This window comes from Haliotis asinina, chromosome 6 (genome assembly GCF_037392515.1).
Source record: "Haliotis asinina isolate JCU_RB_2024 chromosome 6, JCU_Hal_asi_v2, whole genome shotgun sequence".
NCBI classification, from domain to species: domain Eukaryota; kingdom Metazoa; phylum Mollusca; class Gastropoda; order Lepetellida; family Haliotidae; genus Haliotis; species Haliotis asinina.
The window spans coordinates 54979617-54996342 of NC_090285.1; the positions used below are offsets into that span (position 1 = coordinate 54979617).

At 38.7% G+C, this 16726-nt stretch overlaps 1 protein-coding gene across 1 annotated transcript in view; it reads right to left on the reverse strand.

The window, feature by feature from the left end:
• Window positions 1–16726, reverse strand: part of LOC137286460 (dynein axonemal heavy chain 1-like) — a 91977-nt gene that overhangs the window by 13812 nt on the left and 61439 nt on the right. The window contains exons 70-79 of the mRNA XM_067818344.1: window positions 16431–16562; window positions 15615–15788; window positions 15001–15030; window positions 12253–12432; window positions 5828–6004; window positions 3198–3368; window positions 2675–2805; window positions 1184–1328; window positions 451–546; window positions 132–242 (exon numbers count right to left, since the gene is read on the reverse strand). Coding sequence (XP_067674445.1) covers window positions 132–242; window positions 451–546; window positions 1184–1328; window positions 2675–2805; window positions 3198–3368; window positions 5828–6004; window positions 12253–12432; window positions 15001–15030; window positions 15615–15788; window positions 16431–16562 — 1347 coding nt within the window. The remainder of the gene's footprint in view (window positions 1–131; window positions 243–450; window positions 547–1183; window positions 1329–2674; window positions 2806–3197; window positions 3369–5827; window positions 6005–12252; window positions 12433–15000; window positions 15031–15614; window positions 15789–16430; window positions 16563–16726) is intronic.

Sequence of the window (16726 nt, forward strand, 5' to 3'; positions counted from 1 at the left end):
TGTTGAAGTTTTGGTCCATTTCACATGTAAACAGTTGAACATGCATATGCTGTGAAATGGTCAACTTTCATTAAAAACGTAATGATGCAGCTGGGTTAGTTTGCTGGCACAACACTGACAAGGTCCCTTACCTCAAAGTCAAAGCTGATGGTGTCGATGGAGATGACCTTCCTTCTGGCAAAGTTCTGCAGTGTTCCTGTAAGGAAGGCTTGTGGGAAGAAGAAACCAGAGATCCAGAACACCTAGGACAGAACAAAGAACTCATTTAACACAGCATATCAAAGACAGGTAATTCTAGTACAGAGTCTAGAATCAGTTGAGTACAGCAAAATGATGATTTTCTTTGAAACTATACTGAATTACTCTCACATTCCAACATATTAACACAGAAGTCAGATTTTGAATGTAAGAATACATTTTTCTACAGGAATAGCTTTGGGGATATCTTACTGGTGGAATGCCATTGTCGATCCAGTCTTGGATGAACTCCATCCTGGAACACAGGTCCAACACCCAGGATGCAAGTGGCTTCAGTGAGGGGTAGGCCTGAAACAGTCAAGTACAGGCTCAGTACTTTGAAGATGGGTAGTAACATCTACACTGGGAACATGTTCTTGAACTCAGTCTTTAGGGATAACAGTAGATACATGTGCCTGAAGTATGTACAACCAAAATCAAGACAAAACCTTTAGTTCAATCCCTGTAGTGTCACATAATTTTGTTATAGGAGCTTGCTGGGATCATGGACCTTATCCAGTGACCCATCTTTGTACTATGACTAGTAGATCTCAATGTATACTTAACAGCAAAAAGAAACGCAAGCAAAAAATAAAAACTTATAAAGTAAGCGTTCATGTTTATGTCTTATATTTCAAAACTTGACAAAAAGCCAAAGTTGCATTTCTGTTCAGGACATTATTGTCCTAGCTATTTGAATTTTTGGCAGAATGTGGTCTGCAAAAAATGTAGCAGCCATCTTTCTGTAGCCATATATATTAAGGTAGGAGAACATTTCTGAGGCTGAATGTTAGTCTCAGCTACAAAGTATGACCTGGCTGATTACGACACACATCACTTTTCATCACGTCAACCACTAGTTTGGAACACCAAGACATGATTATTGACAAGTTCACTGACTAGGTTACCAGGAGTGTGTCTGGGGCTAAGGTCCAGGTTCTCTTACCTTGCCTGCCCACATGGTGGGCACTATGTTGTTGTAAAGAGAGTTGGCCATGTTCTCCAGTTCCTGGGACATGACCACCAGGCCCTTGAGAGCCTTCAGCAGGTCCTTCAGTGACTGGTTGATGGTGTTCAGCAGACGGTTGTACCTGCAGCACACACACTGCTTCAGTCTAATCAAATGAAGGAGGTGTTTTATGGCATATGAGGAGTGGGCTTTACAACACTTTTAGCAGTATTCCAGCAATATCATAGCAGGGGACTCCAGAAATGGGGTTCACACACTGTACTCATGTGGGGAATCAAACCTGGGTCTTCAGCATGATAACTGGACATGTCTTTCTTAAATAATTCAAGTACAGTAAAATACATTTATAACAAACTACAAGGGACCACTGAAATTAGATCGTCATATACGTAGTTCGCTATTCGCGAAAACCCATTGAAACAACAGTAAAACACACTCTACAGTACAACACATTCCTACTCAGTTTATTCATACATTCACTCATATTACGTTCTTTTCACTACAAAGTCAGTAATCTTACACAGGTCACTCGTCACTACGCACTCGTCATTGAATATATTGTATTTTAAAAGTCTCACGAGTATCAAAAGCTTCTGTCCACATTTCTGATGTGTGGGGGAGGCATATACACAGGCCTTTTGAGGGGATGCACTTGTCGTTTTCTATGAAATTGCTAAAGACTGACTTGCTGTGACGGAAGTATACAAAACTAGGTTGTCAGCAACGGACTTTACGGCCTCCGGCAATCTGATTGGTTAATAATGCAAACTACAACTTCACATGGGTGTAAAAATTGGTCAGATTTCAAAGTGAGCGCCGCTAACTGACACCGATTGAATTTGCTCAGTGGACTATTCACACCATTAATTTGCGTAAACTGAAACTGTCGAGGATTTCAAAGTGAGCATCACTAACTGGCAATGACTGATTGAGTTAGCTCAGTTCTTTATTCACATCGTTAATTAGTGTTACCTGGGATTGCAAATCAGTTTGCTATAGCCGGTAAGTTCGTTATAGAGAATTCGTTATTCACGACTTTTTATATGATAACATATAGTGGTTTATTCGGGACTTTTAAAACAGGTCGCTATAGCCGTCAGTTCGTTATATCCGTGTTCGTTATAAAAGTATTCTACTGTCTATGGTCAAATTGTTGTCTAAGATGTTCCAGGAGGAAACAAATGCTGATCAGGGTCTTTACCCTTTTGTGCCCCTGTTTGGAGGTTCTTGTGCCAGTGTCTAGATAACAAACCTTGTTTCGGGCCACATGTGACAGACAGTTAGTGGCTTAGTGATGCCCACAGGTGTGATCAACTCAACTCGATCCTAATCAATGTGTTGACAGGTAAAATCCCTCAAACTGACTCACTTTTGAAATATGATGAATCTGCACTTGCAAATATGTAGACATAGCTGAGATATGCTGTTGAAGGGAAAGACAACTCTGTATGTGAGCACACAACTGACCTGATAACCTCCTGGACCAGCACAGTGTTCATACTCTGTTCATACAGAACAGGGTACTTCTCCATGATGGGGCCAATAGGCAGAGCTGCTGGAACCTGGCTCAGGATGTTCTTGGCTGTCTCCTCCATCACCTGAAACATACAGACACAAACGTGTAGCAAAAACACAACACTTTACCTTAGATGAGATGGTACAGGCACTAGTTAATGTTGAGTTCCACATTTTTGTATCTTTTCTTGTTTAAGATGCTTCAGTGGTCATTCTTGTGTAATGCCATCTGATGAACCTAATCCCAAATAATATATTAAAGTCTAACTATTTTATTTCTTGGACATATATTTATATCCCACTTGAAAACCAACTGGGCCAAATATAGAAAGTATACTGTTACCTCCCTGAATGCGGATAGCTCCTTACAAAATCCTGATGTTTTACCACTCGTCATGGCAGCTGTGTTACAAGACAATTTGTTGTTTTGGTAACATCCTGCCTAAGGAAGGTGATAAGTTGGCACAATTCTTACCTCCTCCCGAGATTTGCCTCCTCCAGCCTTGGTCTTGGGTTGAAGCTGCAGAAGGCCAGTCAACAAGAACAATGTTTCTGCCTGTGCAAAGGTGATGTTGGCATTGTCATGGAGGCCGAAGATTTCAGGAGAGTCATTGATGGGCAGGCTACGTATATATGCTGCATAACCCTAGGGAAGGAAATACAAGACAGTGGTCTTAGGAAATCTTACAACTTTAGTGGAGCTACATGTCTAATGACCTTTACCTTTGACCATAAAATATGGTAATGGAGGATATTTTTTTAAACATCTTTTTTCATTATGTTTGACAGTTACATGATTTTGTGCAGTGACAGAAGCTTGTGTATAAATGTTCTTTCAAGAATTGACGTTTGAATTTGCTGAGCTGCCATTTTGACCTCAAGCTCAGAATAAGAAATTGCTTATATATTTAAACAAAATTTAAAATCATTCAATACATTTCTCCTTACAATTTAAATACATTGCAATAGATGACAACTGCTACAAACACATTTCATGGAAGTTCAGAACAACTATCAGTTACAAGTAATAAAAGGATGGGTAACAACACATCTTATATGAACAGGAATCATGAGGATTCAGTTTTAACAGAAATCAGTAGTTTGATTCCAAGCTTCAGTATCAAGTAATGAGCCAATACATTGCACAGAAACACATCTAGCCTCAGCACTATCAGCATGACCCACACAAACTTAACTATGCAAGCTTTAAGGGACAGGGTAGTCCAGTGTCAACTGTTCTAGCTTACTGCCTACAAGGTCTGGGTATGAACCCTACTTGGTGTTGATTGCATACTTAGTGGCTTGCTATCTGACAATAGCATTGATTATCAGCATCAGCATTAAACAGCCATTTGTTCTCTCACACTTAAATAACAATCACTGTCTCTAATAGGGTGGAAATAATAGATGGGACACATTGATTCATTTACAGAGGTCATCTTTCCTTGCATATTCTGTGAGATAAAAACAGATCTCTCTCAGAATCATATGTTTTATGAAATTCACCCTGTGTGGATTACTGTACTTCTTAATTAGCCTGCAAAAATATAGTTCTGAGGTGTGAATACAATTTTCAGATATAAATAGACACTGGCTATAATCCCAGCTGTTGGCTGCAAACTATCACATTCATTACTTTGACCTGCACATTCAGAAATTCCATAGCTTGTGAATTAATCATGGACTGGCATCACTCAACTAGCAGCTGGTAGCTGCTGTCACTTCAGTGTATTCTGTTTAGGGATAGAAGAGTGTGGATGACAGAGGACATACAAGAGCTGGAAGAATGTGGATGATGAGGTCGATACAAGAGTTGAGATAGTTTGGATGACAAGGACCATACAAGAGCTGGAGGAATGTGGATGATGAGGTCGATACAAGAGTTGAGATAGTTTGGATGACAAGGACCATACAAGAGCTAGGAGAGTGGGGATGATGAGGTCGATACAAGAGCTGGGATAGTTTGGATGACAAGGACCATACGAGAGCTGGGAGACCAGGGATGACAGAGGGTGCTATAAGAGTTGGAAGAGTGGGTATGACAGAGGACAATACAAGAGCTGGAAGAGAGGGGATGACAGTTTCATGCCACAACAGCAATGGCACTAACAGTGAGAAAATTCACCATCCATGCAAAAACAGTCATTGTTCTCCATCAAGCTTCTTAAGACACAATGAAAATTACTAAGTCCTTTAGCAAGTCATATAATTTCAACAAATTTCTGCAAAGCAGCCACTCCCACCTCAGTGTTGGTAAGATAATACAAATGTCTGCTGTAGTGATAGTCATGGAAGATAGGAATCCTGAAATAACCTCATTTAGCTAGATACTACTTACTATGCTAAATGTTGAACAGGAAATCCAGTTTGTCACTTCATTACAAGGGTGCAGTGACAGTTCATATATATTACATATGTATGCTTTAAATGGTGTATCAAACAAGCCAAAAGTCACACTGCAGAAAAGCTTGAGTACCTCACACTCTATACTAGGAAACACAAAGCGTATTGAGAAGCACTTGCTTCATCAGATCCACAGCCCATAAGATAAGTGTGATGCAGTCAGGACTTATTGTGGGGGGAGTAAATGAGCGGTTGCAGAGACCTACTGATCCTGTGGAGGAATCAAATACATCTACACGATCTTGTGGAGAATTCAGATACACCTACATGATCCCTTGGCAGAATCACATAGATCCATATGATCCTTTGGTAGAATCTCATAGATTTACATGATTCCATTCTGAGATCACATAGCTCTACATGGTCCTGTGGTAGAATGAAATAGGTCTGCATGATCCTTGTGTAGAATCGCATAGATCTACATGATCCTTTGGTATAATCACGTATATCTACATGATCCTTTGGTATAATCACATGGATCTACTTGATACTACGGTGGGTTCTAAATTTTACAAGTCAAAATATATTTCATTCTCTCAAATTAACACACTGATATGTGAAAAATATACTTCAGTGGAGATGTTAATGGCTTTCTTGCTATATTTGGACTATCCAACCTTGCCCTGTGATAAAACGTAGTTCTCTGCTACCACAGGTTGCTCAAGTGCAAAGGGAGGTAAGTCATGCGCATCACATATTTACATTATGGTCCTGGGAAGGACTGATCTGTCTGTAGACACCGCTTGGAGAGTAGACGTGGTCCTCATCCAGGACCTCAGGGTTGTAGAAGTCGTTGAGGATGTTCATGAGAGTGCGCCTGTCCCAGTCATCTGTCACACGCCCGCCATAATTGATGTGACCAGCAGTGTATCTTAACACCTGTAATACAAGTCCACATGTTGAGATCCTGTCTTTCATATGCAGTAAACATAATGGAAGGTCCTTAAACAAATACTTAAAAATAGTGTTGATCTTTCCCACGATGTGTGTTCTACTGACAATATGCCATCACATTCCAAACACCACTCATTCTATCAACCACTATTCAGCCAGGCCCAACCAAAATTATTATTTATGATATAGTTTTCTCATTGTGCTTTAAATGAGTAATCACTCACTCAAGTACAGACAAAAATTAATTCCGATTTTTCAACCTGATCTTACAACAACAAAACAAGAAAAAGAAACTTACAGCAAATATAGAAGATTTTAAATACTTATTAAGAATTCACGATCATTATCAACACAATTTATGTTAATCAACAAGATCATTATCTTTCAGTTGGTTTAAAATTTATTAGAACCTAATTTATAGCTTATGTCAAGATTTTGCATTTGACGAAGTTTAGGAGTACATTTTATTGACAGTCTGTGTTTGAAAACTCAGCAAAACATACAGTAAGGGTATGACGTCCCAGCTGTTGCAATATCCATATATTGAGTAGAGCAACACCTTGGTCGGACTGTGAGGGAATTGATTTCTCCTACCTACTAATGATCTGATCAAACAACACTCCACATACCAGCACAGCGGAGGTGGAAAATACAATCAACCCATCAATGCCATACTTTTTTCCTATACATGTAATCATATTCGAATTGGAAACCCAATAACCAAAAATATTAGTAAGACACAGTGCTTGAATATAAGATGACATTATATGACTATGACAGACCACGATGTATTCATGGGAGCACAATATTATAATTAATCATTGAATATACAGATCCATTTCCTAGACTTCCAAGTGAAATCATCCTGATCAAATAAAGTCCTGATTTACAAAGTTTAATTTCAAAGACATTTAACTGACGATCAGGAGTGAGGAAGGTTTACCCTGCTTTCACCAACACTCAAGCCAAATCACAATGGGGGACACCAGAAATGAGCTCTACACAATGTACCCATATGGTGAGTGAGTGAGTGAGTGAGTGAGTGAGTGAGTTTGGTTTTATGCTGCTTTTAGCAATATTCCAGCGATTCACGGTGGGGGACACCAGAAAATGGGCTTCACACATTGTACCCATGTGGGGAATCGAACCCGGGTCTTCGGCGTGACGAGCGAACGCTTTAACCACCAGGCCACCCCACTGCCCTGTACCCATATGGGGAATCAAACCCAGGTCTTCATTGTAACAAGCAACTCTTTAAACCACTAAGCTACACTTCCACCCTGAACAATAACAGCACCTGTCTATCAGGAAGAATGAGACTTAGACAAAGAGAATATGTTTAAGTTAAACCTTGCTACGTCAAAAGCAAGAAATATAATACATAATTCAAAGAAGGGTTCAGGGCCAAACAGCGTTTTCCTGCATAGGAAAGTAACAAAATCTTGTAAATTCCCTCCTTAATATGCATGTTTGAAACATGGTTTTGTAATCATCACAACATGTCTATAGTTAAATTAAGTTCTAAAAGTGACACATGGTAACAACTGATATCTGACATTTGTCTCAGTTTCATACTTGTACACCGACAGATCTCACGGCTTCCACAGAACAACCTCCCCAATAACATGTAACTACAAAGCAGACTAAATTCATACGTCTTCACCCTTACTTATTCTATCACACATGGTATTGTTTGGAGTGTAAGTTCATATTGAATATTTGGAAACAAGCAATATAAGTTAGTATTGAATATTTGGACAGAATGTTCTTGCCAAGCCTCTAGTGTAGAACATGCGGGTTGTTCATGGTTGTTTTCCATGACTGCCAGTACTCAGGCTGATCAATACGGTAACATGTGCTGACCAACTGTTGTCCATCACAACCGTCCTCCTAGGCTTATACTTACAACACCCAGCCATAATTTTATAACTCTAAAGATTTTAAGCTCCCCGGTGGCCATAAGAACAAACATGAGTACTGTTCCATGAATATGTATCTCACATTAACACATGTGTCTCATCAATACTTGTGTTTGTGTTGGGTGTCTCATCAATACTTGGGTGTCTCAAGAATATAAGAGTGCTCCATGAATACTTGTTTCTCTAAATACTTGTGCCTCACAAATACTAGTGTGTATGTTTAATATTGGTTCCTGTGAATAATTGTGTCTCATTAATACTTGAGTGTCTCAAGAGTACCAGAGTGCTTCATGAATACTTGTTTCTATATTATGTGTGTCCCATTAATACTTATGTGCCCCAAGAATACTAGTGTGTTTCATGAATACTTGGATCTCATGGATACTTGTGTATCTTATCAATATTGGTTCTTGTCAATAACTTTGAGTCTCATGAATACTAGTATGTCTCAAGGATGTTTGTTTCAGTGAATACTTGTGTGGCCCATTAATACTAGTGAGTTTCATGAATACATTTCTCTTGAAATTTTGCCATACTTGTGTCTCATGAATACTAGCCTGTCTAATGAATACTAGCCTGTCCCATGAATACTAGCCTGTCTCATGAATACTAGCCTGTCCCATGAATACTAGCCTGTCTAATGAATACTAACCTGTCTCATGACTACATGTCTCATGGAAGCATGTGAACAACCTGATGATGCATCAGCGCAATATGTAGTTGGAACATTTAATTTGTTTTAAACATATACATGTAGCATGATTCAACATAGTGGGTGGGGGTGCTAGGGAAGGAAGGGTGGGTTGCCTCTCTCCTGCCTCAAACATTGGGTAGGAGACACAGATGGATCATGAAACTTTGACTTCTTGCATAAATGTATTCTAGGGTGTTTCACAGTAAATTCTTTTTCACAGAACAGCATGCACTTATAATGACCTACATGCAGTTGCTCTACTTCAGTGAGTGACCTGCATGGATGCTGCCCTAGTCCAGGTGCACTGACTGACTGATTCTGACATGCTCGAGCTCTACTACTGGTAAGCCATCAGCAATAATGAAGGTCATGAATGAATATTGTTTAGTGCCACAGCTGGCCACAGCTACATCTTTAATTGTTAACAAGCAAGCAAGCCAATGTTGGGCAAAACCAACAACTCCATCCCATCATTACAAATACTACTAACAAGGACGCCAGAGATGGTCATCCAGATCCTTCAACACATTACAATAACAAGGTAATATTTCCCTCCATCTTCATCATGGAAACTTGGAATAAAACAGATACACATATCTGGTTATGACCATAATTGCATTTCTTACAGACCGACACCATAAACTGACTTCTGCCATGACATGGAGACTTGTGATTATTGTTTGTGATACGGAAGTCAAATAGAACAGATATGAATCTCTGTGAATGCTGGGTATTATGTCACCGAAATTATTCAGGCAGGTGTTGAACACAGCTGGGTCAGATGAGTTGCTAGTATTGGCCCTTTGTAAGCCGATTCTCAGAATGTCGGAACTACAATCACCGGATCTCCTCATTTGGTACATGTACTATTCCAAATAAGAATACCCAGCTGTTTCATATTACTTTAGTTAATCTGTTCGTACTATCATATAAAAAGTTTTGATGTTCTTCAATGCCTTTATACCGATATATCAAAATCACCCATTTGCAAAAACATGGCTTTCTGCTATGTGAGGCAAAAACATATTTCTGATGCAGTCTTGCAAAAGGTAAAATATCATTTACGTGTTGCTGATCATTAAGTTTCCAAATGTTAATGAAACATTTACAGCCACAAAAGTGAATAAATATGGGATATATGGATGCATAAACAATGATGAATGATCCACATTGTTCAGTGACACACAACAGCCAGATCATGCAATGTAACCAATCTATCCTATGAATGGAGCTTTTAGCGACAACCATTGGGATACTGGGGATGCCTTTAATAGGTCTTTGTGTGACTTTGATCTCTCTCTATGCATATAAAAAACCCATAAAGGTCCTAGCAAGCCATATATAATTACTATGATTTAGCCCTTTCAATGACGATCAAACAAATTCACTTTTGAAAATTCAAACAAATTATTTGTAGGTTTGACATCAGCAAACGATATCCTAATAATGTCATCAAAAAGTGCTGACGTATATATTTATCATTCTGGATAAATTAAAATGACAGATGTCACATGTTTTTATAGAAGAGATAAGTCGGTAAGGTTAACCCTCCCATTCTGTCACTGAAACTACCCATAGAGGTGGAGATATTCCCTGGTCTGTCACAGGGTTTAGTGAGTGAGTGTGGCTTTAGACCACAATATTCCAGCAATATCATGGTGAGGGACACCAGAAATGGGCTTCACACATTGTGCCCATGCAGGAAATGAAGCCCTGGCCTTCAGCATGATGGCAGAATGCTTTAACCACTAGGCTACAGTGCCACATATAAATGACAACGACATTACCAAATGAGTAAATTAAATATTCATTGCCTTATATAATGTAGGACACAATAGGGTGGCAGTCTCCTGTGCAGATTGATACAGCAGATCTCTGTGTAGTGGACTAATGTTAAAGGTCACATGCAACCAAAAAATCAAACATAATTAAAACACATTTTTCACTTATTCATGTCACATAATATACATTGCTGCTTTTAAAAAACAAATATACACAATTATAAGCATACAATAGCGATTCAAAAGTGCAATATTTTGTACTTGGGCTTACTTCCCCCGAGACGAAGCCCTCGGGAGACCGAACCCAGTCATAGCGGGTGGATATGCACTCAAGTGTAACGACGGCTTCCGATTGGCTGTTTCATTTGCTGATATGCTGAGGGTTCATTGTGTGTACAGAAAGATGTTGTGTGTACAGATCTGTTTGATGGGCATTTTAGAAGTATAGCTAGTCACAAGAAAGTAAGATTCTTTATGGATAACAACTTCTTTTTGTGTACTTGATGCGTCATTTCAATATGGATTCATATACTGTTGTCAAACAAAATCATATACACGAAAAGAAGTCGTTATCCATGAAGACTGTGTATAGAGATGTTAGGGTTTTGAAAATGCATGTTCTCTGAATTTGCGCTCGATCCAATAAAAATCATGTCAGTAGAGATGGTAAACTACTGCATGGCTGGAATCTATCATTCAAGTACAAAGCAGGACTTGAAACTGACAAGAGTTTGAACCAGTTTCCGTCAGATCCAGTCATCCGAAAAAAATGAATGTAGTTTGTTTGCAACCCACAGACATAAAAAATGCCATGTGTATCACACTTGCCTAATTACATAATGTGGCAGACATGGGACTCGGGTGCACGAGTCATAAATCAACTTATTTTCTTTATGTCGTATATAGTCTGATAGGTGTTAAGTTCAAATTGCATCTTCATTAAATTGGTTAATGACTGAAGCTGTGTATTGCATGTTGTCTTTAGCAGACAGGCAGGCAGACATATAGGTGTGAATAAACCAGACACTGACCTTTCTCTGTGACAGAGACTGCTTACCACAATCAACAAGTTGTTTTACGTAACGAGTAGATTATTTAGTTGTTTGTGTACATAACCAAGATTAGACTACTGCTCACGACCTCAGACGCTGGGCATGCATACTGTTTCAAGCTCCGCGAACCTATTCACTGCGCATGCGTTATGGACGCAGCGCAGGACAGCTGTTGAAATCAGTTTTCCCCCCAGCGCTGGGGGGAATTTAGTGAAACGTTTGAACTCCGATTTCGTGGGCTTTTTTTTCATCGCGTTTTTTTCAACTTTATAGGTTGAATTGGCATTTTTTATGATTTGTTTCGGTAAGTACATACCGAAAGGTACCAGAATCTGCAAAGTTGTGTTTTACGTTGCATGTGACCTTTAAACAGACCTGCTTCACTGGAAGCTATGGATAATTGGAAGTCCTCAATAAATCACAGTCTAGTCCTTTGCAAAGTCCAAAATCCAAAGATTATGCCATCAAGGTCTATCTTGTGTTAAACAGATCTGCTTTACTGGAAGCTCTGATTAATAAGAATATTCTCACTGGTGTCTCGTCTTGTAGGAAAATGAGCATTGGTCAGCGATTAAAAATCCCTCCACGTTACTTTTCTGTACTGACCAACCAAACTTAATTCATTTCAATAATTTCTCAGATACAAGTTAATCAATGCAAGGTAGATCACTTCTCCATCAACATGATAACTTTCAAGTTTTTCACAGATACTAAGATCACCAGAATCTTCATAAGCTGAAGACACCAAGGAGAGACAACTCTTGCAGCCAGCACAGCAGTTACCTACCTTGTATGGAATTTCATCATATTCCACAAGGAACATCTTGAGCTGACTGACACAGATCCGTAGGTCTCCATCAGTGAACTCATACGGGATGTTGAATCCAAGAGGTCCAAACTTTCTCCTCTCAATGAGAACTCCGTGGAACAAGGACAGTGAAAGAAGCAGAAACTTGAAGGGATTTGACTGAAACAAGAGGAGATGCTTTTGAAATTCACATCAAATAACATCTTGAAACTGACTGCAGTAATTGCCTCAAATCAGAAACATCTTTAAACAGAATCATCAATGTCAGTTTTATTTACATCTTCAACTTAATTCACTGAATTTTAAAAATACTTAAAAACAATGAATTTGTAATTTCATTATTAAACACAGTTTTGTGGTGAAATAACAATACTAAACAATGTGTGCAACTATGTCAACGATGCAAGCAGCTGTGATACGCAGTGATGATTAAAAATTCACATTATTCAGAAATTAACAACTGACAGCATTTGCATAAAGAACTGATCTACATCTAATATTCTGACTACACTGTATTATGTTGTGTTTATTGATCAGTATTACTCCCTGGTGCTGCTGTTTTTTGAGAAAGCAAAGCATATTCTGTACTGTGTTAGAGAGAAAAATCTCTCAAGGCTGCATGGTACACATACAATGATCATGCAGAACTAAGTGTTACAGGCAGCCACTGAAGTGTCTATGAGCTGACAGAGATGAAAGCCCTGATGAGGTTACATGCTGCTTCTACAGACTATATAGAGAAGATATCAGAGATTAGGATGCTAAAGTGTTACTGGTGAGATGACTGAGGTCTCTTCAGAGAAATCATGAAGTGATGTTTACTCATGCATGAGAAGAAAGTGATGTTTGAAAGGTTTGATTTTTGCTGAAGATGAGGGTATGAGTATACTTTGAGACCAATCATTTTTGCGATGAACATTGCCTTAAAATAACTGTACATGAATCATTATTTCGAAGAGTTTATATGATAAGTCATTGAAACCATTATACAAACGTCACTGAGTACACAGTACATACCGGCCACTGAACACATAATAGATACAATGTTGAACACATGGTAAATTCTCCACTGAAACAAGTATACACACAACCTTGAACACATGAAGCATACATCCTTGAACAAAACATTCATTCATCCTTGAGGTGCAATACCTTACTTACTGGAATACATGGTACATCATTGTCATTTAACATATAGTGCCAAACAGGCATCTTTGAATACTGGGTCCACACCTCCTTGAGGAGCTATAGTGGTGTAATACCTTATTCATTTGAACACATGTTACATGCACCATTTAACAAATAGTGCCAAACAAACGTGCATCTTTGAATACAGGGTCCACACATCCTTGAAACCATGACACAAATGCTGGACAAAATAAGTTAGGGATATTGGTATTTTAATGATTGATATTTCATCAGTGTGTCAATGAAAAAACAGATGATTATTAATGATTTCAAAATTTACATATGTCTGTAACTACTTTTGTCCAGTATATAATCTTTGACAATAATAACATTCATCCTTGAACCCACATCACACATCACAGAAGGAAGACACATTGTTTAACACATGACATACATCCTTCAATACTGGGTCCATGTATTCTTGAAAGTTTGATACAGATACCATTAATAAGAATAATAACATTCATCCTTTAACAATAATAACATTCATCCTTTAACACACATCATACAGTCTAAAAGAAAAAGACATCCTCGAAGACATGACATACATCCTTCAATTTGATACATATTCCCTTCAAAACTGGAAACATTCATCCTTGAACACACATCATACATCCTAAAAGATAGAGACATCCTTGAACACATCCTTAAATAGTGTGTCAGTGCATCCCTGAAAACATGAGGGACGGGTTATTTTCAGGACGGACTGTCAGATTCTCAAATTCACCAGCCTGACGTTTGGGTTAAAATTTAGACATGTATCTATAAAGATACTTTGTTGGTAGGTAAGTTTTGGTCAGGGCTAGCAACATTTGCGAGTAACTAGCTCTTTAGTCTGGCTGAAATTTGTAGTTCCTTGCCATGTTGCTACATTATACCCTTCAACAATGGAAACATTAATTTTTGATCACACGAATCCAAGAAGATCCTTGAACATCCTTGAACACATGGATCATGAACCTTTCAACAAAGGAATAAATATATACATCCTTGAACACATGGTACAAAGGATAAATCTATACATGCTAATGGGCACATCCTACACAAATCCTTTCAAATGATTACACATCCTTGAACACACACTATATACATCCATTAACACATGACATACCTTGTGAAGCACATGATACATACAGCAATTACATATGTCAACCAACATATTAACATACACACAGCCAGCAGATAAGCATTCCATACGTTTCAAACATCAAATGAGTAGGATTTGTGTCCTGTATGTGTACACTGTACAATGAGAAGAGCTGACTGAAAGCTGAAGGTGCATGAGCTGAGGTTGATGACTTGGTAAAGCACCCTGAAAATCCCTCTGACATGCTCCACTATACACCACAATACCAATCTCTCCTAAACCAAACCTTACACAACAGAACCCAAAACCATTATTGACATAGGATGTCCCCTGGGATAGACAGAAGAAGAAAGAGTAGAATTTTGAATCAGAGATGAATGAGTAAAGATTTGCTTTAGAGAGAGGCGATGCCGACTAGATACATTGACCCCAGTTGATGAACTGGTGGCTACCTTTACAAGTTCACCCTTCCTTAGAATCATCTGGAAATAACAGTGGTAAATTAACAATTCTATTGTACAAACTGTATAAAGTGAAACCTTTCTAATCCAAATTACATTACTAACACATTGTCTGGACAATAATAGCTAAAGAGAATGTCCAGTATATCCTTGTGTTTTGTCTTGAACCTTGCAATCATATAATTTGGAAAACAACATGTTTGGAGTATTGAGGTTCTAATGCAAATACCTGTGGATTCAGGACACCACTTACAGGTGTATGGAGGACTCTGTATAGTTGGTCACAAAAGCAGTTCATGACCTAGCACAAGGTCATATTGCATTTATTATCCAGTGTTGGCTCAAGAGAGGGTTTTTGAGTGTTTTGACTCATCAAATTCAGTGAGGACCCCCTCTATTTTACATCTGCCCATCTATTTAACATTAGAGGGGGTCCAGAAACATTATTTTCATCAATTTGGACCCACTCAAAATTTCACCCAAATGTAACACTGATTATCACATGAAATAACTACTCCACAAATTCAAGGACATGGACATTTCCTGTTTAAAATTGTCCTCCAAGGAATTTTGACACCAATGAAAGAAAATAATAGTCAATATACCTTATCCCCACACGAGTTGAGGAAGTCGTCATTCACTCCAGCGTAGGACTTGAGCAAGTTGGCCTTGATTCCTTTGGGCGGCTCCACTGTCATTTTGGAGCCGTTCTGAAGGATGTATACTGGGAACTTGTCACTTGGCATACTGGTTAGCCACAGGCGGAAGTCTCGATGCACCTGGTAGTATAGACAAACCAGTTACTACTTCCCACCTCCTGATACTGAGGGACAGAATCTTAGTAAAATCATCGCTTTTCAGTTTGATGTGGAAAGAAAGTTAAGCAGAACTTGGATGCTACCAATTTCATGAACCTACAAGCATGGACATAACAAACCCATATTGATTGATTTAAGGTTGTTTAATGCTGCACTCAGTAATATTCCAGCTATAGGGTGGTGGTCTGTAAATAATCAAGTCTGGGCCAGACAATCCTGTGATCATCATCATCAGCATCAATCTGATACGGAGAAATGTGTCAACCATGTCCACAAGCCTGATCACCCCACCTCTTATGAAAAGCATGGGTTGCTAAAGATCAACTCAGAAACAAGATGGGGGCAAACTAGTCTGTAAGTATCAAATTTAATATTATCAGCATTATCAGAACTTGCAAGTGATACATGAAAGATGAACATTTATGTCCACTTTGCCCAAGCTGAGAAGCAATCATGTAGAGTATTAGGATGATCGAAGTGACAATAGCTAATTTGTTGATATTCATCTGGAGACTTGATGGATTATATGTTGCAGATGATGCTGAAGTGATCCATTGAAATGTGATCCATTATTACATGACTGTAATAACAAAATTAACCAACCTTGTCCACATCAATCTGTTCAATGAGTCGCTCCAGGGAAGGCATCCAAGATGGCGCCAAGTGACAGTTCTGGAAGAACACCCATTTCCCTCTCTCCATGGCGCTTCGCATCATAGCTTCTGCTCTGGGACCCTAGGTATAACAAAAACTACATCATGTTCTTGTCTCATCCAAACAAAATATACATAGCATGGCTAACATCCTAGCTGGTGAATACAGTAAAGAAGCAAGAGTTACATCCCCTTATATTTTACAATCTTTTCACCCTTTTTGTATGCAAACTATCAAAGGTTTGG